Here is a 20132-nt window from a genome sequence, read left to right as displayed (position 1 = left end):
TTCAGGGTTAGGGTTGTCTGTCTCTACAGGGTTAGGGCTGTCTGTCTCTACAGGGTTAGGGTTGTCTGTCTCTACAGGGTTAGGGCTGTCTGTCTCTACAGGGTTAGGGTTGTCTGTCTCTACAGGGTTAGGGCTGTCTGTCTCTACAGGGTTAGGGTTGTCTGTCTCTACAGGGTTAGGGCTGTCTGTCTCTACAGGGTTAGGGTTGTCTGTCTCTACAGGGTTAGGGTTGTCTGTCTCTACAGGGTTAGGGTTGTCTGTCTCTACAGGGTTAGGGCTGTCTGTCTGTCTACAGGGTTAGGGTTGTCTGTCTCTACAGGGTTAGGGTTGTCTGTCTCTACAGGGTTAGGGCTGTCTGTCTCTACAGGGTTAGGGCTGTCTGTCTCTACAGGGTTAGGGCTGTCTGTCTGTCTACAGGGTTAGGGTTGTCTGTCTCTACAGGGTTAGGGTTGTCTGTCTCTACAGGGTTAGGGTTGTCTGTCTCTACAGGGTTAGGGCTGTCTGTCTCTACAGGGTTAGGGTTGTCTGTCTCTACAGGGTTAGGGCTGTCTGTCTCTACAGGGTTAGGGTTGTCTGTCTGTCTACAGGGTTAGGGCTGTCTGTCTCTACAGGGTTAGGGTTGTCTGTCTCTACAGGGTTAGGGTTGTCTGTCTCTACAGGGTTAGGGTTGTCTGTCTCTACAGGGTTAGGGCTGTCTGTCTCTACGGGGTTAGGGTTGTCTGTCTCTACAGGGTTAGGGTTGTCTGTCTCTACAGGGTTAGGGCTGTCTGTCTCTACAGGGTTAGGGTTGTCTGTCTCTACAGGGTTAGGGTTGTCTGTCTCTACAGGGTTAGGGCTGTCTGTCTCTACAGGGTTAGGGTTGTCTGTCTCTACAGGGTTAGGGCTGTCTGTCTCTACAGGGTTAGGGTTGTCTGTCTCTACAGGGTTAGGGCTGTCTGTCTCTACAGGGTTAGGGTTGTCTGTCTCTACAGGGTTAGGGTTGTCTGTCTCTACAGGGTTAGGGTTGTCTGTCTCTACAGGGTTAGGGCTGTATGTCTCTACAGGGTTAGGGCTGTCTGTCTCTACAGGGTTAGGGCTGTCTGTCTGTACAGGGTTAGGGCTGTCTGTCTCTACAGGGTTAGGGCTGTCTGTCTCTACAGGGTTAGGGTTGTCTGTCTCTACAGGGTTAGGGCTGTCTGTCTCTACAGGGTTAGGGTTGTCTGTCTCCACAGGGTTAGGGTTGTCTGTCTCTACAGGGTTAGGGTTGTCTGTCTCTACAGGGTTAGGGCTGTCTGTCTCTACAGGGTTAGGGTTGTCTGTCTGTCTACAGGGTTAGGGTTGTCTGTCTGTCTACAGGGTTAGGGTTGTCTGTCTCTACAGGGTTAGGGTTGTCTGTCTGTCTACAGGGTTAGGGTTGTCTGTCTCTACAGGGTTAGGGTTGTCTGTCTACAGTGTTAGGGTTGTCTGTCTGTCTACAGGGTTAGGGTTGTCTGTCTACAGGGTTAGGGTTGTCTGTCTCTACAGGGTTAGGGCTGTCTGTCTCTACAGGGTTAGGGTTGTCTGTCTGTACAGGGTTAGGGTTGTCTGTCTCTACAGGGTTAGGGTTGTCTGTCTGTACAGGGTTAGGGTTGTCTGTCTCTACAGGGTTAGGGCTGTCTGTCTGTACAGGGTTAGGGTTGTCTGTCTCTACAGGGTTAGGGTTGTCTGTCTCTACAGGGTTAGGGTTGTCTGTCTGTCTCTACAGGGTTAGGGTTGTCTGTGTTCAGGGTTAGGGCTGTCTGTCTCTACAGGGTTAGGGCTGTCTGTCTCTACAGGGTTAGGGTTGTCTGCCTGTACAGGGTTAGGGTTGTCTGTCTCTACAGGGTTAGGGTTGTCTGTCTCTACAGGGTTAGGGCTGTCTGTCTCTACAGGGTTAGGGCTGTCTGTCTCTACAGGGTTAGGGTTGTCTGTCTCTACAGGGTTAGGGTTGTCTGTCTCTACAGGGTTAGGGCTGTCTGTCTCTACAGGGTTAGGGCTGTCTGTCTCTACAGGGTTAGGGCTGTCTGTCTCTACAGGGTTAGGGTTGTCTGTCTATACAGGGTTAGGGTTGTCTGTCTCTACAGGGTTAGGGTTGTCTGTCTCTACAGGGTTAGGGTTGTCTGTCTCTACAGGGTTAGGGTTGTCTGTCTCTACAGGGTTAGGGCTGTCTGTCTCTACAGGGTTAGGGTTGTCTGTCTGTACAGGGTTAGGGCTGTCTGTCTCTACAGGGTTAGGGCTGTCTGTCTCTACAGGGTTAGGGTTGTCTGTCTGTACAGGGTTAGGGTTGTCTGTCTCTACAGGGTTAGGGTTGTCTGTCTCTACAGGGTTAGGGCTGTCTGTCTCTACAGGGTTAGGGTTGTCTGTCTCTACAGGGTTAGGGCTGTCTGTCTCTACAGGGTTAGGGCTGTCTGTCTCTACAGGGTTAGGGTTGTCTGTCTCTACAGGGTTAGGGTTGTCTGTCTCTACAGGGTTAGGGCTGTCTGTCTGTACAGGGTTAGGGTTGTCTGTCTCTACAGGGTTAGGGTTGTCTGTCTCTACAGGGTTAGGGTTGTCTGTTCAGGGTTAGGGTTGTCTGTCTCTACAGGGTTAGGGCTGTCTGTCTCTACAGGGTTAGGGTTGTCTGTCTCTACAGGGTTAGGGCTGTCTGTCTCTACAGGGTTAGGGCTGTCTGTCTCTACAGGGTTAGGGCTGTCTGTCTCTACAGGGTTAGGGTTGTCTGTCTCTACAGGGTTAGGGCTGTCTGTCTCTACAGGGTTAGGGTTGTCTGTCTCTACAGGGTTAGGGTTGTCTGTCTCTACAGGGTTAGGGTTGTCTGTCTCTACAGGGTTAGGGTTGTCTGTCTCTACAGGGTTAGGGTTGTCTGTCTCTACAGGGTTAGGGCTGTCTGTCTGTCTACAGGGTTAGGGTTGTCTGTCTCTACAGGGTTAGGGTTGTCTGTCTCTACAGGGTTAGGGCTGTCTGTCTCTACAGGGTTAGGGCTGTCTGTCTCTACAGGGTTAGGGCTGTCTGTCTGTCTACAGGGTTAGGGTTGTCTGTCTCTACAGGGTTAGGGTTGTCTGTCTCTACAGGGTTAGGGCTGTCTGTCTCTACAGGGTTAGGGTTGTCTGTCTCTACAGGGTTAGGGCTGTCTGTCTCTACAGGGTTAGGGTTGTCTGTCTGTCTACAGGGTTAGGGCTGTCTGTCTCTACAGGGTTAGGGTTGTCTGTCTCTACAGGGTTAGGGTTGTCTGTCTCTACAGGGTTAGGGTTGTCTGTCTCTACAGGGTTAGGGCTGTCTGTCTCTACGGGGTTAGGGTTGTCTGTCTCTACAGGGTTAGGGTTGTCTGTCTCTACAGGGTTAGGGTTGTCTGTCTCTACAGGGTTAGGGCTGTCTGTCTCTACAGGGTTAGGGTTGTCTGTCTCTACAGGGTTAGGGTTGTCTGTCTCTACAGGGTTAGGGCTGTCTGTCTCTACAGGGTTAGGGTTGTCTGTCTCTACAGGGTTAGGGCTGTCTGTCTCTACAGGGTTAGGGTTGTCTGTCTCTACAGGGTTAGGGCTGTCTGTCTCTACAGGGTTAGGGTTGTCTGTCTCTACAGGGTTAGGGCTGTCTGTCTCTACAGGGTTAGGGCTGTATGTCTCTACAGGGTTAGGGCTGTCTGTCTCTACAGGGTTAGGGCTGTCTGTCTGTACAGGGTTAGGGCTGTCTGTCTCTACAGGGTTAGGGCTGTCTGTCTCTACAGGGTTAGGGTTGTCTGTCTCTACAGGGTTAGGGCTGTCTGTCTCTACAGGGTTAGGGTTGTCTGTCTCCACAGGGTTAGGGTTGTCTGTCTGTACAGGGTTAGGGTTGTCTGTCTCTACAGGGTTAGGGCTGTCTGTCTCTACAGGGTTAGGGTTGTCTGTCTGTTCAGGGTTAGGGCTGTCTGTCTCTACAGGGTTAGGGCTGTCTGTCTCTACAGGGTTAGGGCTGTCTGTCTCTACAGGGTTAGGGCTGTCTGTGTCTACAGGGTTAGGGCTGTCTGTCTCTACAGGGTTAGGGTTGTCTGTCTCTACAGGGTTAGGGCTGTCTGTCTCTACAGGGTTAGGGTTGTCTGTCTCTACAGGGTTAGGGCTGTCTGTCTCTACAGGGTTAGGGCTGTCTGTCTCTACAGGGTTAGGGTTGTCTGTCTCTACAGGGTTAGGGTTGTCTGTCTCTACAGGGTTAGGGTTGTCTGTCTCTACAGGGTTAGGGCTGTCTGTCTCTACAGGGTTAGGGCTGTCTGTCTCTACAGGGTTAGGGTTGTCTGTCTCTACAGGGTTAGGGTTGTCTGTCTCTACAGGGTTAGGGTTGTCTGTCTGTACAGGGTTAGGGTTGTCTGTCTGTTCAGGGTTAGGGCTGTCTGTCTGTACAGGGTTAGGGCTGTCTGTCTCTACAGGGTTAGGGCTGTCTGTCTCTACAGGGTTAGGGCTGTCTGTCTCTACAGGGTTAGGGTTGTCTGTCTCTACAGGGTTAGGGTTGTCTGTCTCTACAGGGTTAGGGCTGTCTGTCTCTACAGGGTTAGGGCTGTCTGTCTCTACAGGGTTAGGGTTGTCTGTCTCTACAGGGTTAGGGCTGTCTGTCTGTACAGGGTTAGGGTTGTCTGTCTCTACAGGGTTAGGGCTGTCTGTCTCTACAGGGTTAGGGTTGTCTGTCTCTACAGGGTTAGGGCTGTCTGTCTCTACAGGGTTAGGGCTGTCTGTCTCTACAGGGCTAGGGCTGTCTGTCTCTACAGGGTTAGGGTTGTCTGTCTGTATATCAGAGTGGTTGGGTACAGCTGACGACACATTTCTCATATGGATTAATAAAGTCTTCTTACCTCTGTCTTTTCCTTCCTTTTTCCTCTTTCCCTCTTTCTCCCTCTCCTCCCCTCTTCTCCTCTCCTCCTCTCCTCCTCTCTTCTCCTCTCTTCCCCTCTCTTCCCTCTCCTCCCCTCTTCTCCTCTCCTCCTCTCTTCCCCTCTCTTCCCCTCTCTTCCCCTCTCTTCCCCTCTCTTCCCCTCTCTTCCCCTCTCTTCCCCCTCTCTTCCCCCCTTCCCCTCTCTTCCCCTCTCTTCCCCTCTCTTCCCCTCTTCCCCTCTCTTCCCCTCTCTTCCCCTCTCTTCCCCTCGCTTCCCCTCTCTTCCCCTCGCTTCCCCTCTCTTCCCCTCTCTCCTCCTCTCTTCCCCTCTCTCCTCCTCTCTTCCCCTCTCTTCCCCTCTCTTCCCCTCTCCTCCCCTCTTCCCCTCTTCCCCTCTTCCCCTCTCTTCCCCTCTTCCCCTCTCCTCCTCTTCTAGGAGCAGCTGCTGTTCTGTGGCGGTCTTATCAGAGACATGATGTCTAAGAAACACATTGCGTACGCCTGGCCCTTCTACAAGCCTGTCGACGCGCACGCCCTCGGCCTCCACGACTACCACCACATCATCAAACACCCTATGGACCTCGGAACCGTCAAGGTGAGCTCATCAAAAGTGGACCCTCACTCACTCATTGTTCATTAGATGAGTGATGATGTCATCAGCAGTGGACCTCCCAGCTGTCTGAGAGGAAGACCAGACAGACCATAGAGGAACATCTATCTGCTCCTCCTATAGATCTGAATACATTGAAGGTGTATCACCAGGGGGTTCTGGGTAATACATTGAAGGTGTAGCGCTAGGGGGTTCTGGGTAATACATTGAAGGTGTAGTGCTAGGGGGTTCTGGGTAATACATTGAAGGTGTAGCGCTAGGGGGTTCTGGGTAATACATTGAAGGTGTAGTGCTAGGGGGTTCTGGGTAATACATTGAAGGTGTAGTGCTAGGGGGTTCTGGGTAATACATTGAAGGTGTAGTGCTAGGGGGTTCTGGGTAATACATTGAAGGTGTATCACTAGGGGGTTCTGGGTAATACATTGAAGGTGTAGCATCAGGGGGTTCTGGGTAATACATTGAAGGTGTAGCATCAGGGGGTTCTGGGTAATACATTGAAGGTGTAGCACCAGGGGGTTATTGGGTAATGCATTGAAGGTGTAACACCAGGGGGTTCTGGGTAATACATTGAAGGTGTAGCACCAGGGGGTTATTGGGTAATACATTGAAGGTGTAGCACCAGGGGGTTATTGGGTAATGCATTGAAGGTATAGCACCAGGGGGTTCTGGGTAATACATTGAAGGTGTAGCACCAGGGGGTTCTGGGTAATACATTGAAGGTGTAGCACCAGGGGGTTCTGGGTAATACATTGAAGGTGTAGCATCAGGGGGTTCTGTGTAATACATTTAAGGTGTAGCACCAGGGGGTTCTGGGTAATACATTGAAGGTGTAGTACCAGGGGGTGCTGGGTAATACATTGAAGGTGTAGCACCAGGGGGTTCTGGGTAATACATTGAAGGTGTAGCACCAGGGGGTTCTGGGTAATACATTGAAGGTGTAGCACCAGGGGGTTATTGGGTAATACATTGAAGGTGTAGCACCAGGGGGTTCTGGGTAATACATTGAAGGTGTAGCACCAGGGGGTTCTGGGTAATACAGTGAAGGTGTAGCACCAGGGGGTTCTGGGTAATAAATTGAATGGGGGGATGTTTATGTTTTCACCAGGCGCATCGGAATTCGGTAAGAAGGATACAGGCTGTTGCATCCTCAACTTGCATGTTCAGTTCAGATGTATTACCATCATCTAAATGCTAAATTCATCCTCTAGTTGAATGCTCCATCTAAATGTGATTTGTGTCATTCTGAGCACCTTGGGTGGGCGCCCTAATGGGTTATGTACCAGATGCATATGGATCCGGTAAATTTAAAATGCTGCCGGTCAAATGTACGGTACCACATTTTCCGAACAGAAACCCTGGTTTTCACATCCTGGTTGTGTTAATGGGTAACCGTGTCTCTGTCCCCTCACTGTGTCTCTGTCCCCTCACTGTGTCTCTGTCCCCTCACTGTGTCTCTGTCCCCTCACTGTGTCTCTGTCCCCTCACTGTGTCTCTGTCCCCTCACTGTGTCTCTGTCCCCTCACTGTGTCTCTGTCCCCTCACCGTGTCTCTGTCCCCTCACCGTGTCTCTGTCCCCTCACCGTGTCTCTGTCCCCTCACCGTGTCTCCTTCCCCTCACGGTGTCTCCGTCCCCTCACGGTGTCTCTGTCCCCTCACGGTGTCTCTGTCCCCTCACGGTGTCTCTGTCCCCTCACGGTGTCTCTGTCCCCTCACTGTGTCTCTGTCCCCTCACTGTGTCTCTGTCCCCTCACTGTGTGTCTCTGTCCCCTCACTGTGTGTCTCTGTCCCCTCACGGTGTCTCTGTCCCCTCACGGTGTCTCTGTCCCCTCACTGTGTGTCTCTGTCCCCTCACTGTGTGTCTCTGTCCCCTCACTGTGTGTCTCTGTCCCCTCACTGTGTGTCTCTGTCCCCTCACTGTGTGTCTCTGTCCCCTCACTGTGTGTCTCTGTCCCCTCACGGTGTCGCTGTCCCCTCACTGTGTGTCTCTGTCCCCTCACTGTGTGTCTCTGTCCCCTCACTGTGTGTCTCTGTCCCCTCACTGTGTGTCTCTGTCCCCTCACTGTGTGTCTCTGTCCCCTCACTGTGTGTCTCTGTCCCCTCACGGTGTCTCTGTCCCCTCACTGTGTGTCTCTGTCCCCTCACTGTGTGTCTCTGTCCCCTCACTGTGTGTCTCTGTCCCCTCACTGTGTGTCTCTGTCCCCTCACGGTGTCTCTGTCCCCTCACGGTGTCTCTGTCCCCTCACGGTGTCTCTGTCCCCTCAGGATAAGATGGACAACAGGCAGTACAGAGACGCTCAGCACTTTGCTGCCGATGTCCGGCTGATGTTCTCCAACTGTTACAAATACAACCCCCCAGACCATGACGTGGTCAACATGGCACGCACTCTACAGGTAAACTACACAACCCCCCAGACCATGACGTGGTCAACATGGCACGCACTCTACAGGTAAACTACACAACCCCCCAGACCATGACGTGGTCAACATGGCACGCACTCTACAGGTAAACTACACAACCCCCCAGACCATGACGTGGTCAACATGGCACGCACTCTACAGGTAAACTACACAACCCCCCAGACCATGGCGTGGTCAACATGGCACGCACTCTACAGGTAAACTACACAACCCCCCAGACCATGACGTGGTCAACATGGCACGCACTCTACAGGTAAACTACACAACCCCCCCAGACCATGACGTGGTCAACATGGCACGCACACTACAGGTAAACTACACAACCCCCCAGACCATGACGTGGTCAACATGGCACGCACACTACAGGTAAACTACACAACCCCCCAGACCATGACGTGGTCAACATGGCACGCACACTACAGGTAAACTACACAACCCCCCAGACCATGACGTGGTCAACATGGCACGCACTCTACAGGTAAACTACACAACGTGGTCAACATGGCACGCACACTACAGGTAAACTACACAACGTGGTCAACATGGCACGCACTCTACAGGTAAACTACACAACGTGGTCAACATGGCACGCACACTACAGGTAAACTACACAACCCCCAGACCATGGCGTGGTCAACATGGCACGCACTCTACAGGTAAACTACACAACCCCCCAGACCATGACGTGGTCAACATGGCACACACTCTACAGGTAAACTACACAATCCCCCAGACCATGACGTGGTCAACATGGCACGCACACTACAGGTAAACTACACAACCCCCCAGACCATGACGTGGTCAACATTGCACGCACACTACAGGTAAACTACACAACATGGTCAACATGGCACGCACACTACAGGTAAACTACACAACCCCCCAGACCATGACGTGGTCAACATGGCACGTACACTACAGGTAAACTACACAACCCCCCAGACCATGACGTGGTCAACATGGCACGCACACTACAGGTAAACTACACAACACTACACAACGTGGTCAACATGGCACGCACACTACAGGTAAACTACACAACACTACACAACGTGGTCAACATGGCACGCACACTACAGGTAAACTACACAACGTGGTCAATATGGCACGCAGTCTACAGGTAAACTACACAACGTGGTCAACATGGCACGCACACTACAGGTAAACTACACAACACTACACAACGTGGTCAATATGGCACGCACACTACAGGTAAATTACACAACACTACACAACGTGGTCAATATGGCACGCAGTCTACAGGTAAACTACACAACGTGGTCAATATGGCACGCACACTACAGGTAAACTACACAACGTGATCAATATGGCACACACACTCCAGGTAAACTACACAACGTGGTCAATATGGCACGCACTCTACAGGTAAACTACACAACGTGATCAATATGGCACGCACACTCCAGGTAAACTACACAACGTGGTCAATATGGCACGCACACTACAGGTAAACTACACAACGTGATCAATATGGCACACACACACTCCAGGTAAACTACACAACGTGGTCAATATGGCACGCACTCTACAGGTAAACTACACAACGTGATCAATATGGCACGCACACTACAGGTAAACTACACAACGTGGTCAACATGGCACGCACACTACAGGTAAACTACACAACGCTACACAACGTGATCAATATGGCACGCACACTACAGGTAAACTACACAACGTGGTCAACATGGCACGCACACTACAGGTAAACTACACAACACTACACAACGTGATCAATATGGCACGCACACTACAGGTAAATTACACAACACTACACAACGTGGTCAATATGGCACGCACTCTACAGGGAAACTACACAACACTACACAACGTGGTCAATATGGCACGCACACTACAGGTAAACTACACAACGTGGTCAATATGGCACTCACACTACAGGTAAACTACACAACACTACACAACGTGATCAATATGGCACGCACACTACAGGTAAACTACACAACACTACACAACGTGGTCAATATGGCACGCAGTCTACAGGTAAACTACACAACACTACACAACGTGGTCAACATGGCACGCACACTACAGGTAAACTACACAACACTACACAACGTGATCAATATGGCACGCACACTACAGGTAAATTACACAACACTACACAACGTGGTCAATATGGCACGCAGTCTACAGGTAAACTACACAACGTGGTTGCTATGGCACGCAAATTACAGGTACACTACACAGCGTGGTTGCTATGGCACGCAAACTACAGGTAAACTACACAACATGGTTGCTATGGCACGCATGCTACAGGTAAATTACACAACATGGTTGCTATGGCACGCAAGCTACAGGTAAATTACAGAACATGGTTGCTATGGCACGCAAGCTACAGGTAAACTACACACCGTGATCTTTATGGCACGCACACTACAGGTAAACTACACAACACTACACAACGTGGTCAATATGGCACGCACACTACAGGTAAACTACACAACGTGGTCAACATGGCACGCACACTACAGGTAAACTACACAACACTACACAGCGTGGTCAACATGGCACGCACACTACAGGTAAACTACACAACGTGGTCAATATGGCACGCACACTACAGGTAAACTACACAACGTGGTCAATATGGCACGCACACTACAGGTAAACTACACAACGTGGTCAACATGGTATGCACTCTACAGGTAAACTACACAACGTGGTTGCTATTGCACGCAAATTACAGGTAAACTTCACAACATGGTTGCTATGGCACGCAAGCTACAGGTAAATTACACAACATGGTTGCTATGGCACGCAAGCTACAGGTAAACTACACAACACTACACACCGTGATCTATATGGCACGCACACTACAGGTAAACTACACAACACTACACAGCGTGGTCAACATGCCATGCACACTACAGGTAAACTACACAACGTGGTCAATATGGCACGCACACTACAGGTAAACTACACAACGTGGTCAATATGGCACGCACACTACAGGTAAACTACACAACGTGGTCAACATGGCACGCACTCTACAGGTAAACTACACAACGTGGTTGCTATGGCACGCAAATTACAGGTACACTACACAGCGTGGTTGCTATGGCACGCAAACTACAGGTAAACTTCACAACATGGTTGCTATGGCACGCAAGCTACAGGTAAATTACACAACATGGTTGCTATGGCACGCAAGCTACAGGTAAACTACAGAACATGGTTGCTATGGCACGCAAACTACACAACATGGTTGCTATGACATGCAAACTACAGGTGAACTACACATTGTTAAAGGAATTTTAATTCCTATGTTTATCAACCAATTCAATTAAAACACTCTGTCCATACATAAGAATTTGTAAGATTCTTATCAGCATAAAATGGACAGAAACCAGTCTCAAAATCAATCAATCAATAGCGTTTTCTCGAGAGTACTGAATCATAGTACAATTTACATCAGGTTATATAATAAAGATGATGTCATAAGTTTTAATGTCCATCCTCCTCTAGAATACAATGGCAATACAGTTCACAGCCTCATTACGTTGTCTGGCACCTGTTAAACTATCTGCAACCAACCCAAGGTCTTTCCCCTCCCTGGGTAGAGACAGAATGTCCTGTAAGGAACACAGCATTCGAGCCTGTCTGAAGATAACTCCATTCTTTCTAATAAGGAACACATTACATTCAGCATTATGATTATAATAAGTTTCATTCATACAGTAACATCTAAGTCAAATGTATACATATTTTAGTCATTAAACACAAAAATCCCATAACAACAACTACACAAACTTCATAACAAACAAACAATACAACCAACCAACAGCACTTTCAGACAAATGACAGGTGTCAACATAAACAGTGTTGAAATGATGAATGATGGACTACAAATCTCACAGTGCCACGGACTAAAGTTCCCATGGTTCATAGCTCTGACCGCTCTCAATTCAATTCAAGAGGCTTTATTGGCATGGGAAACATATGTTAACATTGACAAAGCTCTTTCTCTCTCTCTACAGGACGTGTTTGAGATGCGCTTTGCCAAAATGCCAGACGAGCTTGAGGAGACGGCCCCCCTCCCCTCCCCAGCCCTCAAACCCATCCCCTCCCCTGCCCTCCACGCTCTCCCCGTCCCCACCCTCCACCCCCTCCCCACCCCCTCGGCCAGACAGCCCCCTGCCCCACGACCCCCCTCCTCCTCCGATGACAGCTCCTCCTCTTCGGAGTCAGAATCCTCCGAGGGAGGTCTGGAACACGAGAGAACACAGAGACTGGCTGAACTACAGGAACAGGTGAGGGGGAGAGGAGATGGGAGGAGAAGGGATCTCCTGAGGGTGAAGGGGGCGAAAGGGGTAAAGAAAGTGTAGGAAGGATAAAACACTGTGTTGACACTGACTCACCCAAAGAGAAATAATAAAATAATTAAGAAAGGGGTTAGGAAAAGAAGAGGAGAGCGAGGCAGAAGGAGAGGAGAGCGAGGCAGAAGGAGAGGAGAGCGAGGCAGAAGGAGAGGAGAGAGAGAGCAAGGGATTTTCACCTGAACACAGAACCGGTAAAAGAAGAAGAGAGGGGTGGAGAAAATGAAAGAGTTGAGAGGATTGTGATTCTCTATTTAACATCCTCCTGTGTGTGTTTCTGTCCTACAGCTCAAAGCTGTTCACGAACAGCTGGCCGCTCTGTCCACGCCCCAGGCCGCCAAGCCCAAGAGAAAAGAGAGGGAGAAGAAGAATAAAGACAAGTACAAGAAGATAGGAGGGGAGGAGCCACCGGAGATCCCGCCCCCTGCCATCCTCCAGCCAATCAGAAAGAGCAAAAACAGCAAGGAGCCGGTGACCACGCCCAAGAAGATCAAGAAACCGAGGTAGGATGGATGGAGAGAAGCCCAGGTAGGATGGATGGAGAGAAGCCCAGGTAGGATGGATGGAGAGAAGCCCAGGTAGGATGGATGGAGAGAAGCCCAGGTAGGATGGATGGAGAGAAGCCCAGGTAGGATGGATGGAGAGAAGCCCAGGTAGGATGGATGGATGGAGAGAAGCCCAGGTAGGATGGATGGATGGAGAGAAGCCCAGGTAGGATGGATGGAGAGAAGCCCAGGTAGGATGGATGGATGGAGAGAAGCCCAGGTAGGATGGATGGAGAGAAGCCCAGGATGGGTGGATGGAGAGAAGCCCAGGTAGGATGGATGGATGGAGAGAAGCCCAGGTAGGATGGATGGATGGAGAGAAGCCCAGGTAGGATGGGTGGATGGAGAGAAGCCCAGGTAGGATGGGTGGATGGAGAGAAGCCCAGGTAGGATGGATGGAGAGCAGCCCAGGTAGGATGGATGGAGAGAAGCCCAGGTAGGATGGATGGAGAGAAGCCCAGGTAGGATGGATGGAGAGAAGCCCAGGTAGGATGGATGGATGGAGAGAAGCCCAGGTAGGATGGATGGATGGAGAGAAGCCCAGGTAGGATGGATGGAGAGAAGCCCAGGTAGGATGGATGGAGAGAAGCCCAGGATGGGTGGATGGAGAGAAGCCCAGGTAGGATGGATGGATGGAGAGAAGCCCAGGTAGGATGGATGGATGGAGAGAAGCCCAGGTAGGATGGATGGATGGAGAGAAGCCCAGGTAGGATGGGTGGATGGAGAGAAGCCCAGGTAGGATGGATGGATGGAGAGAAGCCCAGGTAGGATGGATGGAGAGCAGCCCAGGTAGGATGGATGGAGAGAAGCCCAGGTAGGATGGATGGAGAGAAGCCCAGGTAGGATGGATGGAGAGAGGCCCAGGTAGGATGGATGGAGAGAAGCCCAGGTAGGATGGATGGAGAGAAGCCCAGGTAGGATGGATGGAGAGAAGCCCAGGATGGGTGGATGGAGAGAATCCCAGGTAGGATGGATGGATGGAGAGAAGCCCAGGTAGGATGGGTGGATGGAGAGAAGCCCAGGTAGGATGGATGGAGAGAAGCCCAGGTAGGATGGATGGAGAGAAGCCCAGGTAGGATGGATGGAGAGAAGCCCAGGTAGGATGGATGGAGAGAAGCCCAGGTAGGATGGATGGAGAGAAGCCCAGGTAGGATGGATGGAGAGAAGCCCAGGTAGGATGGATGGAGAGAAGCCCAGGTAGGATGGATGGAGAGAATCCCAGGTAGGATGGATGGATGGAGAGAAGCCCAGGTAGGATGGATGGATGGAGAGAAGCCCAGGTAGGATGGGTGGATGGAGAGAAGCCCAGGTAGGATGGGTGGATGGAGAGAAGCCCAGGTAGGATGGGTGGATGGAGAGAAGCCCAGGTAGGATGGGTGGATGGAGAGAAGCCCAGGTAGGATGGGTGGATGGAGAGAAGCCCAGGTAGGATGGATGGATGGAGAGAAGCCCAGGTAGGATGGATGGATGGAGAGAAGCCCAGGTAGGATGGATGGATGGAGAGAAGCCCAGGTAGGATGGATGGATGGAGAGAAGCCCAGGTAGGATGGATGGAGAGCAGCCCAGGTAGGATGGATGGAGAGCAGCCCAGGTAGGATGGATGGAGAGAAGCCCAGGTAGGATGGATGGAGAGAAGCCCAGGTAGAGACATCTGGGTAGGATGGATAAACCCAGGATGGACAGTGGAGGTTTCTGATTGATTAATCATTTCTCTCTGACACGCTCTGTCAACTCGCTCTCATCTCTCTCTTTCTCCACAGTAAAAAAGAAATGACGAAGAACAGTCGGGGCGCCCCACGTCAGACCGGCTCCACCCCCCTTGCCCCCTCAGCCTCGCTGGAGGCAGAAGATGACACGAGTGAGTGAGTGAGAGAGAGATTTTGTAAAATAAAAAAAAATATATATATATTTTCATAAATGTTAATGTACTTGTCTGTGTCCCAGGTGTGTTTGTGGGCGGGGCAGCTGACAGGTGTAAGCCAATGTCCTACGAGGAGAAACGCCAGCTCAGTCTGGACATCAATAAACTGCCCGGCGACAAGCTTGGCCGCGTCGTCCACATCATCCAATCACGAGAGCCATCGCTCAAGAACACCAACCCAGACGAGATAGAGATCGACTTTGAGACGCTGAAACCCTCGACGCTCCGAGAGCTGGAGAAATATGTCTGGACCAGCCTTAGAAAGAAGAAGAAATCCCAGCCAGGTAAGAGAGGTGGGGAGGGAGGGAGAGGTGGGGAGGGAGAGAGGGAGGGGGAGAGAGGGGGAGAAATTTGTCTGGACCAGCCTTAGAAAGAAGAAGAAATCCCAGCCAGGTAAGAGAGGTGGGGAGGGAGGGGGAGAGAGCCTGAGAAATATGTCTGGACCAGCCTTAGAAAGAAATAAGAAATCCCAGCCAGGTAAGAGAGGTGGGGAGGGGGAGAGGGCCTGAGAAATATGTCTGGACCAGCCTTAGAAAGAAATAAGAAATCCCAGCCAGGTAAGAGAGGTGGGGAGGGGGAGAGGGAGGGGGAGAGGGCCTGAGAAATATGTCTGGACCAGCCTTAGAAAGAAGAAGAAATCCCAGCCAGGTAAGAGAGGTGGGGAGGGGGAGAGGGAGAGAGGGAGGGGGAGAGAGCTTGAGAAATATTTCTTGACCAGCCTTAGAAAGAAGAAGAAATCCCAGCCAGGTAAGAGAGGTGGGGAGGGGGAGAGAGCCTGAGAAATATGTCTGGACCAGCCTTAGAAAGAAGATATCACAGCCAGGTAAAAAGGAGCGAGGGGGAGGGAAGGAAGAGAGTGAGTGGTGGAAAAATAATGGAGAAAGAGGGAGAGAAGGAAAAAGAGGGAGAGAAGGAGAAAGAGAGATGGTGAAATAATATTGACCAGAATGACCAGTTAACCCATCCAGGGAGAGAGTGTAAACCCATCCTGTGTGTGTGAAGCAGTAGAGAAGGCTCTGGAGGTGACCAGTGTGATGAAGATGAAGACAGGATCTTCATCAGGCAGCAGTGACTCCTCTGACAGCGACGACACAGGTAACACACAACACTACACACACACGGCTCATAATACATAGTTTGAGTGGGGAGCAGGAGTCAACTGGTGGTGAGGCAGCTCTCAGTCAACTGGTGGTGAGGCAGCGCTCAGTCAACTGGTGGTGAAGCAGCGCTCAGTCAACTGGTGGTGAGGCAGCGCTCAGTCAACTGGTGGTGAAGCAGCTCTCAGTCAACTGGTGGTGAGGCAGCGCTCAGTCAACTGGTGGTGAAGCAGTCAACTGGTGGTGAAGCAGCTCTCAGTCAACTGGTGGTGAGGCAGCGCTCAGTCAACTGGTGGTGAAGCAGCGCTCAGTCAACTGGTGGTGAAGCAGCGCTCAGTCAACTGGTGGTGAGGCAGCTCTCAGTCAACTGGTGGTGAGGCAGCGCTCAGTCAACTGGTGGTGAGGCAGGTCTCAGTCAACTGGTGGTGAGGCAGCTCTCAGTCAACTGGTGGTGAGGCAGCTCTCAGTCAACTGGTGGTGAGGCAGCTCTCAGTCAACTGGTGGTGAGGCAGCTCTCAGTCAACTGGTGGTGAAGCAGCTCTCAGTCAACTGGTGGTGAAGCAGCGCTCAGTCAACTGGTGGTGAAGCAGCGCTCAGTCAACTGGTGGTGAAGCAGCTCTCAGTCAACTGGTGGTGAAGCAGCTCTGTCAACTGGTGGTGTGGCAGCGCTCAGTCAACTGGTGGTGAAGCAGTCAACTGGTGGTGAAGCAGATCTCAGTTAACTGGTGGTGAAGCAGCTCTCAGTCAACTGGTGGTGAAGCAGTCAACTGGTGGTGAAGCAGCTCTCAGTCAACTGGTGGTGAAGCAGTTCTCAGTCAACTGGTGGTGAAGCAGCGCTCAGTCAACTGGTGGTGAAGCAGCTCTCAGTCAACTGGTGGTGAAGCAGCTCTCAGTCAACTGGTGGTGAAGCAGTCAACTGGTGGTGAAGCAGCTCTCAGTCAACTGGTGGTGAAGCAGCTCTCAGTCAACTGGTGGTGAAGCAGCTCTCAGTCAACTGGTTGTGAAGCAGCTCTCAGTCAACTGGTGGTAAAGCAGTCAACTGGTTGTGAAGCAGTCAACTGGTTGTGAAGCAGTCAACTGGTTGTGAAGCAGTCAACTGGTTGTGAAGCAGTCAACTGGTTGTGAAGCAGCTCTCTGTCAACTGGTTGTGAAGCAGCTCTGTCAACTGGTTGTGAAGCAGTCAACTGGTTGTGAAGCAGTCAACTGGTTGTGAAGCAGCTCTGTCAACTGGTTGTGAAGCAGCTCTGTCAACTGGTGGTGAAGCAGTCAACTGGTGGTGAAGCAGTCAACTGGTTGTGAAGCAGTCAACTGGTTGTGAAGCAGTCAACTGGTTGTGAAGCAGTCAACTGGTGGTGAAGCAGTCAACTGGTGGTGAAGCAGCTCTGTCAACTGGTGGTGAAGCTGTCAACTGGTGGTGAAGCTGTCAACTGGTGGTGAAGCAGTCAACTGGTGGTGAAGCAGTCAACTGGTGGTGAAGCAGTCAACTGGTTGTGAAGCAGCTCTCTGTCAACTGGTTGTGAAGCATCTCTGTCAACTGGTTGTGAAGCAGTCAACTGGTTGTGAAGCAGCTCTGTCAACTGGTTGTGAAGCAGTCAACTGGTTGTGAAGCAGCTCTCTGTCAACTGGTTGTGAAGCAGCTCTCTGTCAACTGGTTGTGAAGCAGTCAACTGGTTGTGAAGCAGTCAACTGGTTGTGAAGCAGTCAACTGGTTGTGAAGCAGTCAACTGGTTGTGAAGCATCTCAGTCAACTGGTTGTGAAGCAGCTCTCTGTCAACTGGTTGTGAAGCATCTCTGTCAACTGGTTGTGAAGCAGTCAACTGGTTGTGAAGCAGCTCTGTCAACTGGTTGTGAAGCAGTCAACTGGTTGTGAAGCAGCTCTCTGTCAACTGGTTGTGAAGCAGTCAACTGGTTGTGAAGCAGTCAACTGGTTGTGAAGCAGCTCTGTCAACTGGTTGTGAAGCAGTCAACTGGTTGTGAAGCAGTCAACTGGTTGTGAAGCAGTCAACTGGTTGTGAAGCAGTCAACTGGTTGTGAAGCAGCTCTCAGTCAACTGGTTGTGACGCAGTCAACTGGTTGTGAAGCAGCTCAGTCAACTGGTTGTGAAGCAGCTCTCAGTCAACTGGTTGTGAAGCAGCTCTCAGTCAACTGGTTGCGAAGCAGTCAACTGGTTGTGAAGCAGCTCTCAGTCAACTGGTTGTGACGCAGTCAACTGGTTGTGAAGCAGCTCTCAGTCAACTTGTTGCGAAGCAGTCAACTTGTTGTGAAGCAGCTCTCAGTCAACTGGTTGTGAAGCAGTCAACTGGTTGTGAAGCAGCTCTCAGTCAACTGGTTGTGAAGCAGATCTCAGTCAACTGGTTGTGAAGCAGCTCTCAGTCAACTGGCTGTGAAGCAGCTCTCAGTAGAACGACAGAATGCATCAGGGATTTGTGTATCTTTCTGAAGACGTAAAGCCTGTTTCTGTGTGCCTGTTGTTGTGTCGCTAGTTAGCATGCAGGAGACAGTTAGCATGCAGGAAACAGTTAGCATGCAGGAGACAGTTAGCATGCAGGAGACAGTTAGCATGCGGGAGACAGTTAGCATGCGGGAGACAGTTAGCATGCGGGAGACAGTTAGCATGCGGGAGACAGTTAGCATGCGGGAGACAGTTAGCATGCGGGAGACAGTTAGCATGCAGGAGACAGTTAGCATGCAGGAGACAGTTAGCATGCAGGAGACAGTTAGCATGCAGGAGACAGTTAGCATGCAGGAGACAGTTAGCCAGTTAGCATGCAGGAGACAGTTAGCCAGTTAGCATGCAGGAGACAGTTAGCCAGTTAGCATGCAGGAGACAGTTAGCATGCAGGACACAGTTAGCATGCAGGACACAGTTAGCATGCAGGAGCCAGTTAGCATGCAGGAGCCAGTTAGCATGCAGGAGCCAGTTAGCATGCAGGAGAGAGTTAGCATGCAGGAGATGCTTCCCCCAAAACCTTCCCAATTAAATGTCGTCTGTGAAGTAGGACCACCTGACAGAATGATATCGTGATGATTTCTATCAATGCGGTGGGCATTGTACAGAAACGCCACTAGCCAAACACAACTGTCTCTTCCTCGGTGCGCAATTGAATTAAAGGTGAACTTCAGTATGGTTTTTGTTAGGGTTTTTTCCAGACCTCAGAAGTAGTGGCCTCCTGATGTGATTTTAAAGTATTGCTGTAGACTTAGAACATCCAATTTAGCTAGAAAGAAACAAGGTGTGATTTTGAGAGTGAAAACGAGGAAAACTGAACCTTATTTGGCAAACAAAAACAAATGTTAGAGTCTTACAAGCCGCTCACTGTTCAGTCACTAACAATAACACCCTTTTTGAGATAGTTTTTTAAAAATGTCAATATGATATTAAGTTACAGTGTAATGATTTGTGTGTGGAGGGTAGGTTATTATAGTTATAGACTATTAGACTATTGGCTACTTTCACCTCTTTCCACTCCTCCCCTGATCTGGGCCAATAGTTTTTCCGTTCGGGCCAGTAGCTTTCAGTTGGCACTGGCCCGGTGTGCCGCTGGGAAATTGACCTAAATGTCAAGCCCTGTACACACATCATTTACATTATGTTGTCTCTCTCTCTCCCTCTCTCTCCTGCTCTCTCCCTCTCTCTCTCCTGCTCTCTCCCTCTCTCTCTCCTGCTCTCTCCCTCTCTCTCTCCTGCTCTCTCCCTCTCTCTCTCCTGCTTTCTCCCTCTCTCTCTCCTGCTCTCTCCCTCTCTCTCTCCTTCCCTCTCTCTCTCCTTCCCTCTCTCTCTCCTTCCCTCTCTCTCTCCTTCCCTCTCTCTCTCCTTCCCTCTCTCTCTCCTTCCCTCTCTCTGTCTCTCTCTCTCTTTCTCTTTCTTTCTCAGGGCTGGCCCCCCAGCAGCAAAAGTCCTCCTCTAGCAATATATACTGTAAGAGACCCCACCAGTCCAGCAGGGGCGGGGTCAGCATCACTGCCCCTCTGGACCCCTCCTCCTCCCCCCAGACCCCCCTAGTTCAGTCCAAACCCCCCCAGCAGCAGCATCAACACCCCTTCGCCCCCCCTCCTCCTCCCTCCACCCCCACTGTCCCCGTGACCTCTCTGGACTCCTCTTTGACCTTTGACCCCCTAGCTCACTTCCTGGCCCCCCATCTGAGCCAGCAGGTGGGGGAGCCCCGCCGTAATGAACTGGGGGCCCCTGCCGCCGGACCCCCCCACCTCAACGCTACCAACACACACACACACACCTCTGAGAGCACACAGCCCTTCCTCAACCAGCAGGCCGTCATGCCCTCCGTCATGCCCTCCGTCATGCCCTCCGTCATGCTCTCCGCAGGTATGTGGATGAACAGACACACACATCACACA

The 20132-nt window shown here is 51.1% G+C and overlaps 1 protein-coding gene across 1 annotated transcript in view; it reads left to right on the top strand.

Annotated features, from left to right (window-relative positions):
- Positions 1-20132, top strand: part of LOC139568310 (bromodomain-containing protein 4-like) — a 56164-nt gene that overhangs the window by 23679 nt on the left and 12353 nt on the right. Inside the window, 8 exon segments of the mRNA XM_071390065.1 lie at positions 5264-5422; positions 7700-7828; positions 11875-12147; positions 12502-12716; positions 14519-14616; positions 14703-14963; positions 15682-15774; positions 19651-20100. Coding sequence (XP_071246166.1) covers positions 5264-5422; positions 7700-7828; positions 11875-12147; positions 12502-12716; positions 14519-14616; positions 14703-14963; positions 15682-15774; positions 19651-20100 — 1678 coding nt within the window.

Source organism: Salvelinus alpinus, chromosome 2 (genome assembly GCF_045679555.1).
Source record: "Salvelinus alpinus chromosome 2, SLU_Salpinus.1, whole genome shotgun sequence".
NCBI classification, from domain to species: Eukaryota; Metazoa; Chordata; class Actinopteri; order Salmoniformes; family Salmonidae; genus Salvelinus; species Salvelinus alpinus.
The sequence above is the reverse complement of the archived record's forward strand: the minus strand, read 5'-3'. Positions and strand labels throughout refer to the sequence as shown.